The sequence below is a fragment of the Uranotaenia lowii genome, chromosome 3 (assembly GCF_029784155.1).
Source record: "Uranotaenia lowii strain MFRU-FL chromosome 3, ASM2978415v1, whole genome shotgun sequence".
Lineage (NCBI taxonomy): Eukaryota > Metazoa > Arthropoda > Insecta > Diptera > Culicidae > Uranotaenia > Uranotaenia lowii.
Genome location: NC_073693.1, coordinates 122,627,183 through 122,646,534, shown reverse-complemented (window position 1 = coordinate 122,646,534; position 19,352 = coordinate 122,627,183). Strand labels below are relative to the sequence as shown.

Below are 19,352 nucleotides of genomic sequence, written 5' to 3'. Positions count from 1 at the left end.
AAAATTAATTCCTTGAATTATAAAATATTGATTCTAGCTCATAAACATCAAAGATTTTGTTTCCCCGACCATATGTATCTACTACAAGATTGCGCCTGAATGCAGTCTATTGATAAACATCACCATAAGATATCAATGAGGGATCAACTTTCAAAAGAAAGTTTAGGGTGCAAGTAACAAACTTATATATTGCGCCGACTCAGGTTCTTCCTAGTGATTTAGAAATCTTGATAGATGATATCTTTATTATATTAGTTAGGTGAATATTTTATCAGTTTATTTTTATCCTAAACAGCTCAATACCCATCCACATGACAATTCAAAGCAATCATAAGGAAAGATTTTAAAATTGTAACGTTTTCAAACAGTACAACTTGAATAACCTTTAATCAACTAGTTATAGCTACATATTTCAAGATCTGCGAATTTTATAATGAGAAAGTGACAAAAAATTATCTTTTTCCAAAAATTGAACATCGCACTTTTTATGAGTCGCGGCCATATGAAAGTTTATTTCTTACACCCTAAGCTACATTTGAAGGTTGAGCCCCCGTAATTCCAGATATGATGAAATATGTATGCAATTTTGAGCCACCCTACTCTCCATAATACTTTAACGCCTGTTCTTATGCAATAGACAAGCACAGATCATGTACATGACTTTTCTTGGCTTCAATATCTTTGAAATTTGATTCGAAATTGAGTGTATAAAAACTGAATTTAGTGAAAACCTATCCAAGAAAGATGCAATTAATTGCTCATATTAAAAAAGTTATCGTTTTTATCATAATGATAACCATAGAAGTTGATCAGAACGCAAAAAAAAACAGATTTATTTCAATTTCCAGATCCAAGAATCGCCTCATCGACTTGACACGAAGGAATCTCCAGAATTATCAATTGAATAAGATAAACGCTTCATTGATTCGATGTTTCAAAACTAATTTGAAATTGATATCAAAGTCAATTATTCAAGATATCAAAATCAGTTGACTCCAGAAAATGTAGCTAATTGTCATGATTCTCTGAGGAATCCTTTCCTTCATGGCAGCAGAACGGAATCGACCTGTGGTTCCATGGATAAATGGCTCGATCATCGTTATACCGAGCGAATCAGAGGCTTTGCGCGAAGCATTAAAAGTAGCAGGTCCAACCAGCGGAGCCGTTCAGTGCGAGTCGAAGATTCGAGCGCGCAAGATCGCGTAAAATTGTCGTTATTCCGGATTCTTCAGTTCAGTGAAGCGCGAATAAGTGTTGCATTTTGAGGGAACGCTGCCTGTGAGAAAAAAAACTGTAATACCTGTGAATAGGAATTCGTGATTATCGTTAGAAAAAAAAAAGAAGGAGAATAATTTAAAAACAGGGAAAAATCATCTTTATATTCATCATTACATTTGAAGACCAGCACAAGTCGGGAAAGATCAGCGATAATGAGCTGGACGAGCCATCTGATTACAATTCTAGTCGTGACAGTGTTCGCGCAAATTGTTTTATCCGCACCGGCACCACAGGTGAGTTTAGAACGAAAAGTTTGATTAAGACGAAGCATATAGGATAGTTTTAATAAGCCACTGACGAACTTTTTATTGACGATTTTCGTCATCAGCCTCCTAATTCAGTGGTTATCACCTCAAAATTTAGGTGAAATGTGTCCGTTGCTCTCCATCGCTTATTAGTGACTTGCTTAAAATTCTGGTTTTTTACGCAACCGGTGTAGTTTTGCGCTGTCCGGAGAAATTTCGCATTCAAATGAGCATCATTAGTGATGGTGGTGGGTGTGGGATTCTTTTTTATGCAGTGAAATCCATGCTCTGGGAAAGGGATTTAAATGAGCGCGTGGGTTATGTTTTTATTCCCGGGAATTAATTAATTTTCGGGTTCGTTGAAGGAATAACACATTCTTGAACGGTTCAATTATTTGATAAGCATCTAATTTGAATTCGTTGGTTTCACCTACATTGTAGTGAAAACAATAGAAAATAACAGAGCCTTAAACATAAGAAAAATCATAAAGTGGGAAAATTTCCAAATCGAAATGAATAAGCCTCGAGAAAAAAAAATCCAAATATGTTAAAAATACATTTAAGTTTGTGAAGAATCTACAATATTTTCAGAAATATAAAAATATAACGTTGTTAGTATTAAAATAGCAAGTTAAAAGTAATTTTTCAATTTGTTGTTTAGAGAATTATTTAAGCTTGTTTTTGTTTGGCGACCGTGAACGAATGCATATTGTCATCTTTTCTTGTTGTCATGGACTATTTTTGGTTTTTCAAAAACTCAATCCACTACTGCAGTAATTTTTCATTTTTTTTTTGTAAATAGACTCAATAATAACAAGCGTAATATTTTCAGTCAGTGTTTAAGGAAATAATTCATTGAAACATCAACACAAACTTCACCAGCACACATTCTGTAGTGACGTCAGTGAAGTTGGCAGAACATTTTTAAGAGTGAATCGAATATGAAAGTTAAAAATCATTACGTACATACAATGCTAAAAGATCGAACAAATTTTGGCCGACGATAATTAAGTTTATTTTTATAATGTTATGAATAAAATAACCAAAGTTTAGATGTAAGTTTTCAATTTTTTGTAAAAGTTTTAACATTGTGAATAGCTGCTGAATTTCAACATTAGAAATTGTAAACATTTTAATTTGATCTGAAATTTACTTCCTTTATCAAGATTCGGAGATAAATAGAGATTTTTTTTTCAATTTCTGTCAATCCACTCAAACGATCGTGCAGTAATAATAAGTTACTAAATTTATCGGCCTTATCGGTCAAAAGTGATGTCCTTTTAGTAGGGACATTTTAAGATTATGAAATTTTATGTTCCCAATTTTTCCCACATTTTCCCGATGAATTTTAAATTCCTACTTTTTCCCATATTTCGCGACTTTTCCAAATGAGTGGCTTCCCTTTATGTGGCATTTCAATGAAGTATTCAACTACAAAAAAAGCTATTTCAAATCCACGAAATACCTAAGCAACATCGGGTTAAGTGGCGACGATGGCTAGCTAATAAAACAATAGGGGAGAATTAGGATACTTGATGCCTGGAGATACTTGATTCCTTAGCTATATCTCGAAACTGGAATGTCTTACAAAGACCAAATGTTCTAGAAAAATGTGCCAAAATGAGCAAAATAACAATGCTTGTAGTTTAAAATTTTTTAACATAATAATTGTTTGAGTAATTGAATTTTGTTTGAAAAATTTCACAAAATGTAACTTGAAGATCTTTTTTCATCACTTTAAAATGTTCCTTACATTGGAAAATTATGAAAAAAATGTTTGTTCCAATGTATCAATCGTTCAAGAGTAAAATGAACTTCATAATGCCATATTTTCGAAGCAATGGAAAACTCTCAACTTTTTTCAGACAAAGTTTTCTAAAATGTTGATTATGGGTACAATTGATCCCCCTTCCAAACGGCATATTCTTCTTCTGAATTGATCGTTATGATTGCTGATTACGAAACTACTAATATTTATCCAAAAACTAATATTTATCGAATAATTGTCTGAAGAAAAGAGCAAAAATAATTAATTTCTCTTAATTATAAAAAATGCGCCTTTAAGTATGCAATGTTATTAGCGTTGAGTTCTAGAATTTTCTTCTTATGTCTGCTATAAATTGTGAAATGAGAACAAACATAACCAAAATAGTCAATTAACATTCTTTCTTGGGGTTTTGTTTGATTTTTATACAAGGATTAGGGCTTCCTGAATAAAAGATCAAGTCTCCTTCAATAGGGGATCAAGTCTCCCCACGAAAATGCTTCTAGTTCATCAACGGGTTCAAGTATCGTTCTAAATTTTGGAGCATAGAAACTTGAAGTTACAAGCTGTCAGAAAATGTCAAAGACGGCGAGTTGTTAAATTTTTCTAAAAAGATATGGTGAAAATAAGAAAAGGGGGTCAAGTATCCCCACTCTCCCCTACTGTGCATTATTTTTTCAAACTTTCAATGCAGAAATGGTGCTCTGGGAGAAAACTTTATTTTCGAAAATTAGTATCGTTAATTTTTGTACCAGTCGGAAGCTGGGACTCTCTCCGTTCATTTGAGCTCAAATTTGAGCTATTAATGTTATTTTCAAAGACAAATTCATACTAATCACTGTGAAAACGCTTTTCTTACCTTTAGCGTTTAACCAAATCCATATGTCCATAACACGATTTTATAGGAAATTTCTCTGGCTACAACTTTGTAGAAGACATGAATGTGATACAAATTGAGAAAAAAAAGTTGAAATATCACAAACAGAGTGATTATTATTTCATTTGAAAAATCTAATAAAACTTCTCATTGCTGATTGTACCAAGACCAGAAATAGTATTCTACCAAATTAGTTGTTGATTGTAGGATGTATAAATATTCAGGATGGTTTATTTACATTAAAAAATCAATCGTTTTAAATAGGTTAATTTGTTCAGGATAATCTGAAGCAAAGAGCATTTGGGAGGTTTTATTATGAAACAAATGTCTCTCGCTTTTCTTGAAAATCAGTTATTTATATTTCGAGCTAAATTAGTGTGAGAACTTGATGAACAGATATTTGAGGCTAGGAAACAAATTGGACTTTCTTCTTACATTCAAGCCCAAATTTTAAATAATCGCCCAGGATATCAAAATGAAATATCTTTGTTGAAAATCTTTTATCCTTTTTCGATTGTAAACCTTAGACAGGAGTACCACAAGGATGGTAAAGTATCATACATTAAACCAAAAATAAATTCTGGAAAATCTTCAAGAAAAAAAGGTTCCCCCCCCCCCCATGGATTATTTAAAATTTGGGCTCAAATGAAAGGGGAAACTCCCAGCTTCCGAATGATGCAAAAATTAGCGATGCCAATTTTCGATAAATAAAATGATTCCATCAGAGTCACCGTGCAGAATGTTAAATTTACTCGTAATCTATCCAATAACTGTAAAAGAGATACGATTTCGACAATAACGGATGTTTACAGCGCCTTTTTTTGTTAATTCTCTATTTTTAACTACGATGTCGAGTTGATGTGCATATTTTTTAGATTTTAAATTTCTCGTAAACTAACTGGCTCACGACGACAAACTCTACATTGAAAAAATCCTTTCATTCGAATTAACAAGTTGGGCGGAATAACGGCGGTTAAAAATGACTTAAAAAGAAATTATTTACAAAATACTTAAATTTTGTATCTAAACAATGTCTGGGGACGGCTTTAAACAGACTTGAAGTTATCACATTTTTTCAATTTTCTTTCCGTCATCCAATACAATTTAGTTATATTTAGCATTCAGATGATGAAAAGTTGGTAAAAGTATTTGGTGTTCTGTATTAAGTGTAAATTTTCGATAAAATCGGTTATAGTGTGTTGCAACATAAATTACACGGATAAACCATTGAAAGATTCCTTGCTATTCTACATGGTTTTATTTCAAGAAAAAATCTCAAAATTGTTATAGAGAAGAATAATTTGAACTGAAATCTATCTTTGTGTTAAGTGAACTTTAATAATTACGTCTTATGATCAACATTTATTGATACAAAAAGTTTCCAAAGAGATATAAGTGACAAAATGGTCGATTTTAAGTTAATAATGCCGAACGATTCTTCATATTTCAAGCTACATCCGGTGATTTTTTCGTATTTTTTAAAATGTTTTTTACATTTGATAGAAAAATATAAATTTTTGAAAAATATATGGAAAATGGCCAAACACAACAATTTAAAAGCGTGTTTTCTCGAAATAAGCTTTTATGCACTTATACCCCTTTGGCTCCAAGGGCTTCACATGATCGATTAAAGACAATAAAAATACTTTTTTTCCGCTTAAATTTTTAGTTTCGCCAAATTCGCGGTTTCGCCATGGTGAATTTTGTTTGGCCGTAATAAAATCAAAAAACTACTGTAGTAACACATACTTTTTTCAAAATTTAGAACTGTCGAGCAATAAAGTAACGTATCCAACCAAGAAAGCACAAGTTTGTTTAAAATGTCCTGAGAAATCAAAAAAGGTATATTGTCCCACTTACCCCATGAAGCAGGGTAAGTGAAGACACCAGCAGTTTATAACAAATGACGTGATAATTTTTTTCACTTTGCATTTATCTAAGCTTATCTTTTCAGCATTTGTAAAAAAACATGTTCAGCATCACATAGAACGTAATTTTGATCCACTGCTGATTTTTAAAAAAAAAATTTAAGTTAAACTCTACGAAAAACCGTCCCCACTTACCCCGGTGTAACTTATCATTCCAACCTTATCTTGGGTTTACAAAGCTAAGTTGGACATGAATATTACGAAAAGTGATCAAAAGCTGTCAAGATTAACCCCATTTTGTGGTATTAACCTTGTGTACTTGTTTTTTTTACGATGTCCAATCGAACCGGAACGAATCTTCAATATCGTAACAGGTTCGTCGTTCAAAATAATTAGCTACCGTTGAAGTCTTTTGAATGATTTTTGTTGGCGTCACGTTTTTAATTGACGTCAAAGCTAATCGAAGCATATTTTTTAACACGTTCGTCGCCACGTCACCCATATTCGGGTGACGGGTGTATTTCCTGGGGGGGCCGTCACATCAAAAAGCGTGTGACGCTCTCTCACTCAAGTTAGCCGCTCAGTTTAGCCACACGTTACAAATAGTGGAGTTCTCCCTGGTTGTTTCTTGCTCCGAGATTTTCTTTGGGCCCGGCAAGTAAAATAACCAAAAAGAGCGTGGCGACGAACGTGTTAAAATAAGAATGAAGTTACAATGAAACCGAAGTTAATTAAACCAACAAGCACTGCTTGAAACAATTTTAACACCTGGAATAGGAGCAAAACATGTTAACACGTTCATCATCGCCATGCTCAATTTGGTAGTTTTACTAGCCGGACCCAAAAAAAGTTCTCGGAGCAAAAAAGTTAGTAAGGAGAACTTCAGATTTGCCACGTGTGGCTAAACAGAGCGACTAACTTGAGTAAGAAAGCGTCACATGTTTTTGATGTGACGGGCCTCCCAGGAAATACACCCGTCACCTGAATAACATTATTACCCGGGTCCCATGGCGATGAACGTGTTAAAGGCGCAAAAAATTTCAACAATAATCTTAGAGAAGAAAAAGACTTTTAAAGCAACATACCAGAGCTAATCACACTAGTTTATCAATTCAATCAATTTTATCAAGTTTATCAATTTTGTGTATGATCTATGTGTATTGTTGATATTAGTGAATTTATGATAGAATAAATGATAAAAAAACGCATTTTTCTTGTAGTTTTTTTTATCGACAGTTTTAGACTCATTTTTTTGGTAACATTTTTAAAATATGATTGTCTATGGTCTATGGATGTCAATTGGAAGAAAAAAAGAATTCAAGAGGTTATTTATCAGAATCGGTTAAAAACTGAAGAACTTATGGTTCAAAGTAACGTAAGGGAACAAAAAAAATGTTTTTTTTTATTGTGAGGAATTGTGGGTCATCAAATAAATGCTGATCAAAAATACCAAAAATATTTGAGGACCTGTCTTGCAGATTTGCTAAACTCTGTGGTTTTGCATTAAGATTCTTGTCATAAGATTTGATTCTGATCTTAATTTTTGTATATTTATAATGAGTTTGTAGTAATCCGAGCACTATAGTAGAGTCAGTCTACAATCCAAGGCCGTGCGAACGGAAGGGGGAAGGGGGTTTAGGGGTTTAACCCCCCTCCCCATGGAGATTTTTTTCAAGTAAAAGTTTCAACGTAGTAAAGGGAAATTACTAAATTTTTCTCGCTTCCGGCGGAAATTAGTCTTAACTTATCCTGGACTTGATACATTTCATTTTTCGAAATGACATATATGCTATTCACGAATTTAAACTAATTTTTAATTGAAAGTTTCGATTTTCAATTCAATCAACATTTTGTATTGAAACTCTTAACTTGACATTCAAAAACACTACCTCGTGCTTAGAATGGGTTTTATTAAGAAGTGTAACGAAACAAATTCAGAGTTTGAAATTAACCATTTTAACATCAAAATTGATTCATCGGATACCAATGTTCCGAAAATCAATCAAAATAAACACTCAGGATGCGTTTCCTGTTGGATACATTCTGATTGTATAATGGGATAGCCTCTCGCAACTGCTTCGCCCGACTGGTATGCAATCTCGATCAGCACTCTACTCAGCAATGCCAACCGAGTCCCATCATTCAGAATCATCGGGTTTGCAAACATCGCATTTCGGAGATGAGTGAGATACCAAATGATCCATTCTGAATGTCACTCACTCAGTATCCGCCTGGCTGATTAGAAATTGAAAAGACGGTGGAAGTGACCATCTTTCCATCACAAACTACAGTTACAGTTTGATTTTATTCTTACTGTAGTAAAAAAAGATGTAAAATCAAATAAATTTATGAATTGGCTATGTTTAAAATCAAACAACATTTGCTAATCATCGGTTACATGTATCACTCGCTCACTGCCTGAACCATTCACTCCTGATCCTAGCCCAACATGATTTACCGTATGCATCGCTCAATGGTGAGATTCCAATTTGATGATAGTGCTGCACTGTTTTGACAGCAAACATCGTGCGAGGTGATCTGTATTTTAGTGATGAATAGAACGATCGATGATCGGATAAGTCCAGTAGCAATCAATAACAAAACCCGATCGCTGTACGTTCAGTTGCGAAGTGCAATCAGGAACATTCATTGAAAATGAGTGATTTTCGGAACACTGTCGGATACTAATTTCATACATTAACTAGTTGGAAGCCATTATGATCATCAGAATTAGCCAAATAAAATCTAAAACCTTGTATCCTCTAATTTATTACTGATAATCTTGATTTACAAAACATCGTGATAATATTATGTATTCTTCAAGAAAGAATTTTTAATCACAATTTTATTTTGTGTTTCTTGTTCTTCTAAATGCTCAACATCACATTCGAAAGCGATGAATGAAGCTTTAAATCAAATTGAGTTTAAGATATTTTTAAAGCGAAAAACTAATCGGTTTGCAGGTTTAAACAAATTATGTTAAATGAATTCAATTTTTTGCTATACTTAATTTAGTAATGTCAGAAATACTTGTATTGCAATCTTTTCAAAATTTTCAAAACTGTAAAATTAAACTTTTTTTTTAATATGCATCATCATCTTTTAAATACCATTTCTTAATTAAATTAAATGAATAATAAACAAATTTAGAATCTGATATTTCTTTACCGTTGATTTGATATTTCATCAGTTATCAAAGATTGATTTCATCTAAAACTGATACATTTTAAAGCTTATAAACTCCACTAAACATACTCCACTAAACGCAAGGTGATAGGCAAAATTTGACAAACAAAACGAGTTCAGCGCGCTTAAATCTACCAAATCGATTATTTAATCATAGGTACCTCAATGCAATTCCTTTGAGTTATCAATTAAATTCTATTAATTAGTTTTTAAAATGGTTAGACGAGTTTATTAAAAAAAATTTTAAAATGTCAAAGAACTTATCATTCTCTTCTTCATATTTTATTTTAATCTTCAAATACATTTACTGAATTTTAAAGTGAAACTGTTTAAACTTTATGAAATATTTTTTATAAGCTGTTTTTATATTTTTATTACTAAATTTTTGTTTTTTAAAAGCATAATTTTCTTGGAAGCCTTTGAAACTAAATTTGTAATAAGGAAATAAAGTTTCCACCTTCTGTCCTTTCCAGGACCCAATAAAAAATAAAAAATGAAATAAAGTTAAATATTTTCTTCTTTTTCTAAATAGAATTCAATGATCAACTATTGAAAAAATTCTCCTAAGTTTAAAACGGCTTTTTTCCTAATCGAGAATCCACATTGCAAATCGTGATTTATTTTCTTTTTAAATTCAAATAGTATAGCGGATTTTTTTAATCGATCCTTCTACTGGAAATGAAGAAAAGAATTTTAAAATAAAATGAAAAGTAAAAAACAATCATTATCATTTTTCTATCAATTTTTATCATAGTTAATTTTTAACCTGATCTTACATTTAATTGAGAATGCAGATTTTTTTAAAATCTGGTGTTAAATTTTTGGTATTCTGTTTCTGTACATTAATTCTTGTGCCTGAAGCTTTATTTGAAATTTGGATTTTCATTCTTTTTCTGGTGTTTCGGAAATATTGATTAAATTTGTAAACTACACTGCTTAGAATTCAGTTTTCAGCAAATTAATAGTTCAGAATAAGGAACATCATTATGATCAATGAATGACTTACTGGAAATAGGATTGATTTGAAATATTCATTCTGATTTGTTTTGAAAATTTTTGATTTATTTTATCAGTAAAATGTAGTATTTTTTAAGTTTGTGTGTTAATCATCAGTAAGAAAATTGCTCAGAAATAAATACCTTATTTATTGGATATTTGTGCTATTGTAATAATTTTTGGCTAAATTTGGATTTTTGAATCCCCCCCATGGACGAGTCCTTCGCACGGGCCTGCAACAATCCTACTCTAAATTTGGGCGATGATGAAAATAACGGTGGATGGAGGGGGTTTTAATATTTCCCACTTTCATTGTGCTGTATGGTGATATACATATTTCTCGTGGAATCAACAATTTCCATTATTTCCCCCCAATAAAAGTTCTTTCGCATGAGCATGCACTTTTATTTGCATAAAATGAGTCATTGAACTTCTCATTTGTAATTTAATTTAGTTTAAATACAATTATGGTTGTTACCGAAAATTTTTGAGCTATTACCGTTCCAGTAAATTAAAAAAAAATGATTGTCTTGTTCGTCAATGTGAAGATCTGATAAACATTAGCACCCCAACCTGCTGTAAGTACTCTTCCCAGGGCCGTAGAAAGAATCGGTTCATAAGGGGAGTTTTGGAGACATTTTTTTTCTCATAACAGTTTTGCTTGAACAATTCATACATAAAGAGTATAACAAATGTACAGGTTCATTATTCAGCTTTGAGTTATCTTACAATAATACTGTGAGCGAAATAAGAATAGTATCACTATGTGTTTTGCTTGTTAAAATAAGAATGATTGAAAATCACCAGCATCTTCTTCTACAGTTTGTTTTGAAGTGTTTAACGAATAAATCAAGCATAAGTTTTACTTTTTTGGACGTAGCAATTGACGATGAGGACCAAAAATATGAAAAAGATGCGAAATAAGAATAAAATCACGTGTTTTTCATCATAAACAAGGTTACTTCTAAAAGTTTCCAGAATTTCAAAGGTTTTCAAAGGTATTAAGAGGGGGTTTAAAGAGATGCTCTTCTAGAACTAAGGAATTTGATATCTTGTTTTTTGTTGAAAAACACAAGGGGTACTATTCTTATTACGCAATTTTTTTTTTAATTTTTGGTCCTCAAAGCCAAGCTACGTCCAAAAAAAGTAAACTTATGCTTGATTTATCCGTTAAACACTTTAAAATAAATTGTAGAAGAAAATTTCGGTGATTTACAATCATTCATATTTTAACAAGCAAAACATATAGTGGTGCTATTCATATTTCGCTCCCTGTAGTTGAGTATTGATTTCAAAACCTATCTTTTGAAATGAAGTCACAGAAATGCGTTTTTTTAATATTCATATAATAAATAACGGATTGCAAGGTTTCATTTATGAAATAAACTTTTTGTGTTTACTTAAATTTGCAAATAATAACTTAATTCTTTTCAACTACAAAATGTTCGGAAATAAAAGTATGTAAATATGTTTCCGGTTCAAATCAGATTCGTTTTCTACCCGTATTAACTGGATTAAAATTTAAGATTTTAGTTTACTTCAGTTTAGAAACTTTATTTTTGAATAAATATCTGAGCAGTTTGAATTTTGAACAATTTATTCAGTCTGTAAAGCCTTAATCGTTTAAGACGGTGTATGTCTTCAATTTACAATATGAAAATCAATAAAATATATTAACAGCTTAATTTTTGCTTGAAGATATAGTACTAGCTCTTTGACCAATAAACATTCATCGTAAATAATTAATTTTATAATAAAAATCCTGTGACCGATTGCACACCGTATTTCTGGTTTAGGGTTTTGATACAAATTCCGTTTGTTGGGTCATAACTAAACGAAATTATTGTCTAGAACTTAGATTAAAAAACGGAATTTGAAATTGAGATTTTGAAATCAGGTTCGAACGGCAGGATTCAGATCCGGAATTCAAATAAAAAAATCCAAATTCAGTTTCATCTCGAAGTAGAGTTTTATAATCAAGATAAACATATCAAGGTGTGAATTTCATTAAACCACAAACCACAAATATAAAAAAAATCATTTGAATTCGTTTTGAAGATTCCGTTCTTTGAAAAATATAGTTTTTAATTTTAACCCATTCGAGACAGAGGCTTGTTTTTCGACATTCGAACTCATAGTACTTTACTCTTAGATAACACACCGTATGTGCAATTGAATTTTTGTGCCTTTATCGGAACAATCATTCACTGTGAGTTTACTATTGCTCTAACCAACCGCAAGCCGGATTCTGCAAAGTTTAGGCAAAATGGTGTGAGAAAGGATTTTGATGAAAATCAAACAACATAAATGTTATCTAAGAGTAAAGTACTATGAGTTCGAATGTCGAAAAACAAGCCTCTGTCTCGAATGGGTTAAAATTAAAAACTATATTTTTCAAAGAACGGAATCTTCAAAACGAATTCAAATGATTTTTTTTATATTTGTGGTTTGTGGTTTAATGAAATTCACACCTTGATATGTTTATCTTGATTATAAAACTCTACTTCGAGATGAAACTGAATTTGGATTTTTTTATTTGAATTCCGGATCTGAATCCTGCCGTTCGAACCTGATTTCAAAATCTCAATTTCAAATTCCGTTTTTTAATCTAAGTTCTAGACAATAATTTCGTTTAGTTATGACCCAACAAACGGAATTTGTATCAAAACCCTAAACCAGAAATCTCTCTCTTATTAGGATTCTGAATTTTCGTTTTCTAATGTGAATTCTTTCTTCAATTATTTATTTGAAATTTATTCTATAGTTCCAATTCTGCCAAAGGTTTAAAAGTAAAAATATTTTAATAGTTGTAATTTTAATTTTTTCACATCCCGAAATGAGGGGTTTCGAATCTGAATTGCATCTAGTCGAGGTTCAAAATGCAAAACCCTATTTTAGGTTTCCAAAACGATCGTTTATGTTAATTTTGATGAAATTTGCTCAAAAATTATGGACGCAAATTACGTATGAATCAATTCAAATTTTAGTTTGATTTTGCAAATAAAGTGAACCAAATCGGGCAACATCTGGGCAATTCGGCATCTTATTGGATTTCGATATTTGGGACTAAATTTCTATCAACAAGTCAGATTTTTTTTTGAAAGATTGTAGTAGAATTGTAGACCTGCACTAAACTTTCGTGATTTTGGCTGTAGTTCTAAGTCGAGATTATTACTCTCGAAACATTTTAGTAGTTCATCAAATTTAATTTGTCAATCTAAGTGAATATTGCGAAGTTGTTTCAGTTTTTTTTTATTTCTGGATCACCGTTATAATACTTTCTTTAGGTTCAAGTCTGCAAAAGAATTAAGAGTTAAATTTTGTAATAGTTGTAATTTTCAATACTTTTTTCATATTCCAAAATGAGGGGTATCGAATATGGAAAATTCATCTAATCGACGTTTAAACCTATTTTAAACCTATTTAAACCTTTATTTTTAACCCTATTTTGAGTTTCCAAAAAAAATCGTTCATGTTAATTTTGATGGAATTTGCTAAAAAAATTATGTACGCAAATGACGTATGAATCAATTAAAATTTTAGTTTAATTTAGCAAATAAAGTGAACAAAATCGGGCGACATCTGGGCAATCTGGCATCTTATTGAAATTAGATAATCGGGAGTAAATTTCTATCAATAAGTGAGCTTTTTTTTGAAAAATTGTAGTAGAATTGTAGACGTGGAATAAAATTTAGAGGTTTTGGTTTTAGTTCTAAGTCGAGATTATTACTCTTGAATCATTTTAGTATTTCATCAAAATTTGATTAAGAATTCCTACGGCGATGACTCTTGCTATGCATTTAAAACATGATATGACCCTTTCGCACAACAATTCATTACACATATGATTCAGTAAAGAAATTTCTGATTATCGCGTTTTTGATCAATTCTGACAACTGAAAAAAGGTGGTTTCAAATTTTAATTTTTTTTTCGCTCACATGGCGTATTTTACGAATAAGACCATACTCGGATTACACATTGAAATATAAATATGTTAAATTCACATTAATGAAGACATTGGGTGGAGTTTTTTTTTGCTAACCAGTCTAGATCACCCAATGCAGGCTGGTGGTGGTTGTAAATTGCCAATGCCACCGCGTATTTTGTAGGTAACGCACCGAAGAAGAAGAAGAAAAAAAATGGATCCAATGCGCTAGAAAAGTTGATCCACTTGGGTAAACCCCGGCTGGGCAAAAGCAGAAGCCATAGCAGGTATCACTTCTGGTTTGGAAGTTCAAGTTCATTGTAAATTTTCATAAATGCCTATAGCTGCTACTTGGGAGGCCCCCTTTCGCCCTTTGCTGGTTTTGTTTAGCTGGTTGTTGGGGTGTTGTTTTTTTTCTATCTTTCAAAACCACAAACCCTAACCATCAATGATGAGTTATCTAGTAGCAATAAAAGTTCAATAAATGGTGCCTCTAAAGTAGTCGTAAAACTTTTATTGTGTTTTTAACACTTTTTATACGCTTTGATTCCAGCTGCTGTTAAATCAAACAAAGACTAACGACTCGTTTATGATGCTTATTTGTTCTAATGAAGAGTGTTTTGGATGATTATATTTTCCACAGATAACGCTAATTGGGTCAATTACCTCTGGTTAAATTGTTTTTCTTTTTTCATTCGGATCTAAGAATAAAGTCTTGATTGGCGTTGATGTTGATTAAAAACATGACGCTAACGAGAATCATACAAAAGACTTCAACGGTAGCAAACGACTTTGAACGACGAACTCTTCATGGCATTGGTGATTTGTTTCGGTTTTGATCGGAGAATGAAAAAAATCACAAAGAAGATGCACAAATACTTGAAAGGAAACTAATCCGATTGATTTAGAGTTGATTTGTACCATGTCAAAAAGTAATTTAAACTTCATGAAGAAACTGTATCCACCAAAAGATATTTTAATGAATATTGTCCATCGTCAAGCGATTAAGGGGGGAGTAGGGTCTAACACTTTCAAAAAATCGATTTTTTATTTTTTTATTTTCTTATTGATAAACTTCAAACGCGTTTTTCTCGAAAGCACATTTTTAAAGTCCGTTGACATCGTCATTTGAAAACTACTTCACCGATTCTTTTCAAATTTGGAACATATTTTCTACATATAAAATACCAAACCCCAACGATTTTCTTTTTTTTTACTTTGGGGAGATTTTACAGATAAAAAATGGCGGATTTTTTCGTGAAAAATCGTAGTTTTTACTTCAAACAACCACAAAAATTTCATAAAAATTGCTGTAAGTGAAATAAAATCGTTGGGGTCCAGAAAAACATCTATTAAAAATATTTTGCTCTGATTTTTTGACTTCAGATGATTCTGTGCTGAGATACAGTGTCCACCGCAAATCCTGTTTTCTAAAAGGCATCCTCGAAAGTGCTCCGTCACTGGCTCATTTTTCAATATTCTTCTACGAAAAAATTACTAAATGTTCTTTTAACAATGCTTTGTATAATGCAAAAAAATTTGAATACATATGTTTGAACGATAGCCCAAAAAAAAATTCGTGAAAATGGTGTTTTTTTTTTACCCGTTAGACCCTACTCCCCCCTTAAAGATGAAAAATCCAATCAAATATTAGAAAATCAAATGAAAACTACACACAGGCAAGGTATATATTCCCAGTTGAACGTTTTCCAATAATTCGATTTGTTAAAAAAAACCTCATCAATCGGCAGAAAGGCCACTAGGAAGTGTGCATTCTTCGCCCAGTTGAATGTTTCATTATATAAATTATTCATTTGCCGGTAGTTTTTGCTTCTACATTCCATCGTTCATTCAAGATAGATTTACTAGATTGTCGATGAGGAGGTTGAAAGTTATAAAGTTTTCTTTTATAGAAAATCGAGATAAATAACCTTTGATAAATGAGGATATTTTCGGATTTGATTTCATTTAGAAGATCGTGAACAAACACAGATTGTTAAGTTTAGGAGATGAGAACACGTTTAGCTTAAAATGTCAAATTCAAATGTATCTGATTGCAATAGTAATTTAAAATGTGTTGAATTACAGAAATATACACATATTACAAAAAAGCATAAATGCGTCAACAAACAATACTGAAAGCAGAGAAGAGAAAAACACAAACTAACCCTAGTGATAATTTTATTCCCTACATGTCGCTTATTGCTTCAGTTCACATGGATTGAATTTCAAATGAGAAACATGGTCGAATGTGCGGCACAATAAATCGCCACCATTGTTCTGAAGCTCTGAATTGGGATTTTCGCAACGTGCCGTATGGAATTTATGTTTTATTATATTCAAATAATGATTCACGTTTTCCTAGCTGACGGAATTGCGAAGACGACACTTTCTAGGTTAGCTGACATCCGCTTGCTCTTGAACAGCTTGAACAGGGTGGTCTGAATTTCGAAGCTTGGAACTGTTCTTTACCCATGGCTGGTAAAAGTTCTGGCCTTTAAGAACTGCATATGCGTGCTCTAGCTTAGGTTGGGACAATCCAATGAAAAAAAAAACTAGTTCAACAACATCCACTGGACCTGTTGCTGGAAGCTTCTGAATGTTTTTTTTCGTTCTAGCAAGGAAAAGCAAAAGTTGTTGCTCGATCCACTCAGCTGCTAGAAGTGTGAGCCAGGCCCTGGTCGACATTGAACAGCATTCGATTGAAGGGTAAATTGTCGAAGATAAAAATGCTAATTGCTAACAAAGAAAAATGCTACCCCCATATGGGTCGATGCCGACTATAGGGAGATAAATGTAGTGGAAAGATTTGTGGCACCAGATTTATTACAAAGCCGCAAGATTACGTTTGACCAGTAATCAGTTTATGAATACTCTTACAGCAACTTTTCCTTTCAGCAAATTTATTCATTTACAACGTCGAGAAATGTAATGTTTAAATTAAATTCTGGAAAGCTTTTCTGGTTTTTTTTCTATCTGATTATGAAATCAGGCTTTGAATAAACTTGTGGTTTTAACTGTTGGTATCACTTTTATTTTTGAACTTCCTTACGCAACGGAGATAATCTGGGTAAACGAACTCTGAAAGATTCCTTTATCACTCACCAGCACTCAATAGTACAGCTGAGCCAAACAAGCGTGGATAAGTCACCCTTAAAAGGTCACTGGACATAAAGTTTAATCGAATGTTCTTTATCTATAGCTATGGGTAATATTATTACCAATAACAGCACTGCACTGACCGGCTCTCGTAGACAGCGATTTCGGAGAAGCCGGTCGTTCATGGTACATTAAAGGCGGGTGGACTGACTCAAATTAAAACCGGACATTTATGTCAGAAGCACTGGAAACGATGCGATTAGTGAGTTGATTATCCAAATATGAAGCATCCGCGTCGTGTGTTAGGTTTTGATTCCGTTTTCTGACACTTGTTGTAGGTATATAGGATATCCACGTACCTTCTGTCGCCTTGTTGCTGATCACTAATGCGTGTTCGGTCTTCCATCTAAGTACCTACCAGTGACCATTTCCGTGACCATTTGGAGTGAGCCACCGTGGAATTCTTAAGCCATTTGAAAAAAAGTCGATCAAATGCAGCTGCTTAACGCAGATGACTTCTGTTTTGCTTGCAAAAAAGCGAAGTTAATAAAAAAAAACTACACATCATCATTAAGAAAAAAAAATCAAATTTATAAAAACTTGACAGAAATTAAACTTGACAGTCGAAATTAATTCAAAGAACGAAAGCGTAAAAAATAGGAAGACTTCTACATTTGGCCAATGGGAAACTCTTTGAATATTTTTTTTATAAATTTGTTTGCAACCTATTTGCAAGTTAACACTAAGGCTTGGGCCACTTATAATCGGGTCACATACAATTTCTCAAAAATTTTGTTTTTGTAAGGTTTTAATTAAACTTTTAGAGAAAAATACAAAAAAAAAATTTTTGCTGAATTTTCAAACTTTCGAATACCTCCTTTAAATTTCTGCAGTTTTGAAATCAACCATATCGACCATGTTTTCCATCACTTCGCAATATCAGATGATGTGTTGATGGCAGGCCCTTGCGAAGGGCCTGCTAAAGGGGGGAGGGGATGTCGTTTTTGTGATGGTTCAAAATTCAAACTAAAAAATCAAGATTTTTAAGGTTTTGAAACATTGGTCTTTCCGGCTAGTCATCAATAAATTATTTAAAATGATGTTTCTCATTATGAACGAGACATTTGCATAAAATTGAATACTAAACAGTCAAGTTTACAAATTCAACATGAATATTTCTGAAAGCACAGAAATCGGAGGCAATTTAAAATTTGGAATAAAACCTTAAATTTTGGTTCTCGGGCATAAGAATCATAGAAATACAATTCATAAATTTTAACTCAGATTTGAAAAGAAACTATATCTGAATTCAAAAATAAATTTCAGACCAGGTAAGAAACTAATCACGGTTTAAAATTGTTCAGCAAAACGATTTATTATTCGTCTTGATTAGTATTCTATTTCTTCAATTTAAATTGAAAGTTTGATTGAAAAATTCCCCTCTAATATAGAACTTATAAGAAATATTTAATCACGATTTGAATTGGGAAATCTTGAATACGAAAAAAAATCATTTTTAACTTTAGAGAATTTATTCAAAACACATACCTACTTGATGATTTTATTTAACTTGAAACAAAAAAGAAATTCTAATTCATTTTAGGAGTTCCAGTGATCAAAATCAAAGATAAAATGATTTTTTATACTCAAATTCTTCCAGTTATCAACATAAAAGGCTAAAAAGTTCATTTCAAGTATAAATACTTCATGTTTTTATAATATAACATGTTCAATTCATCATTGAAGGCTTCTACTGCCAAAAAACAGGTTGGGAAATGCTACTTCGAATAATTTCGAACTTTTTGTGTGTAGTACAAATGTGTTAGTGAGCACAACAGCCTATTTCCGCGAGAGTTGACTCGAGTGGTTCGAAATGTATGTGTAAGTGCGACGTACGGCACTACGGCACATATTCCCGCGAAAATCGATTCGAGCGAGCAGTTCAACGGTCGTCTCCAGTCGGGACGCGCCAGCGCAGCGTAAAGTCGCAGTTATGGTTAGCTGTCGCTTAATTACGCCGGGTGGTTTCCTGTGCATTTTACATGCTACACACTTTTCATAGATTAAAAAATCATGAACGATTGAAAAAAATTATTTAAAGAAATAAAAATA

General features: G+C 32.3%; 1 protein-coding gene across 10 annotated transcripts in view; it reads left to right on the top strand.

The window, feature by feature from the left end:
• The first annotated feature begins 1,150 nt into the window (after positions 1-1,150).
• The window catches only part of LOC129756333 (merozoite surface protein 2), a 34,303-nt gene continuing 16,101 nt past the window's right edge, over positions 1,151-19,352 (top strand). For all 10 annotated transcript variants that reach the window (XM_055753192.1, XM_055753190.1, XM_055753184.1 and 7 more), the window contains exon 1: positions 1,151-1,511. In XM_055753192.1, the coding sequence (XP_055609167.1) occupies positions 1,431-1,511 (81 nt within the window). In that variant the 5' untranslated portion in view covers positions 1,151-1,430. The remainder of the gene's footprint in view (positions 1,512-19,352) is intronic.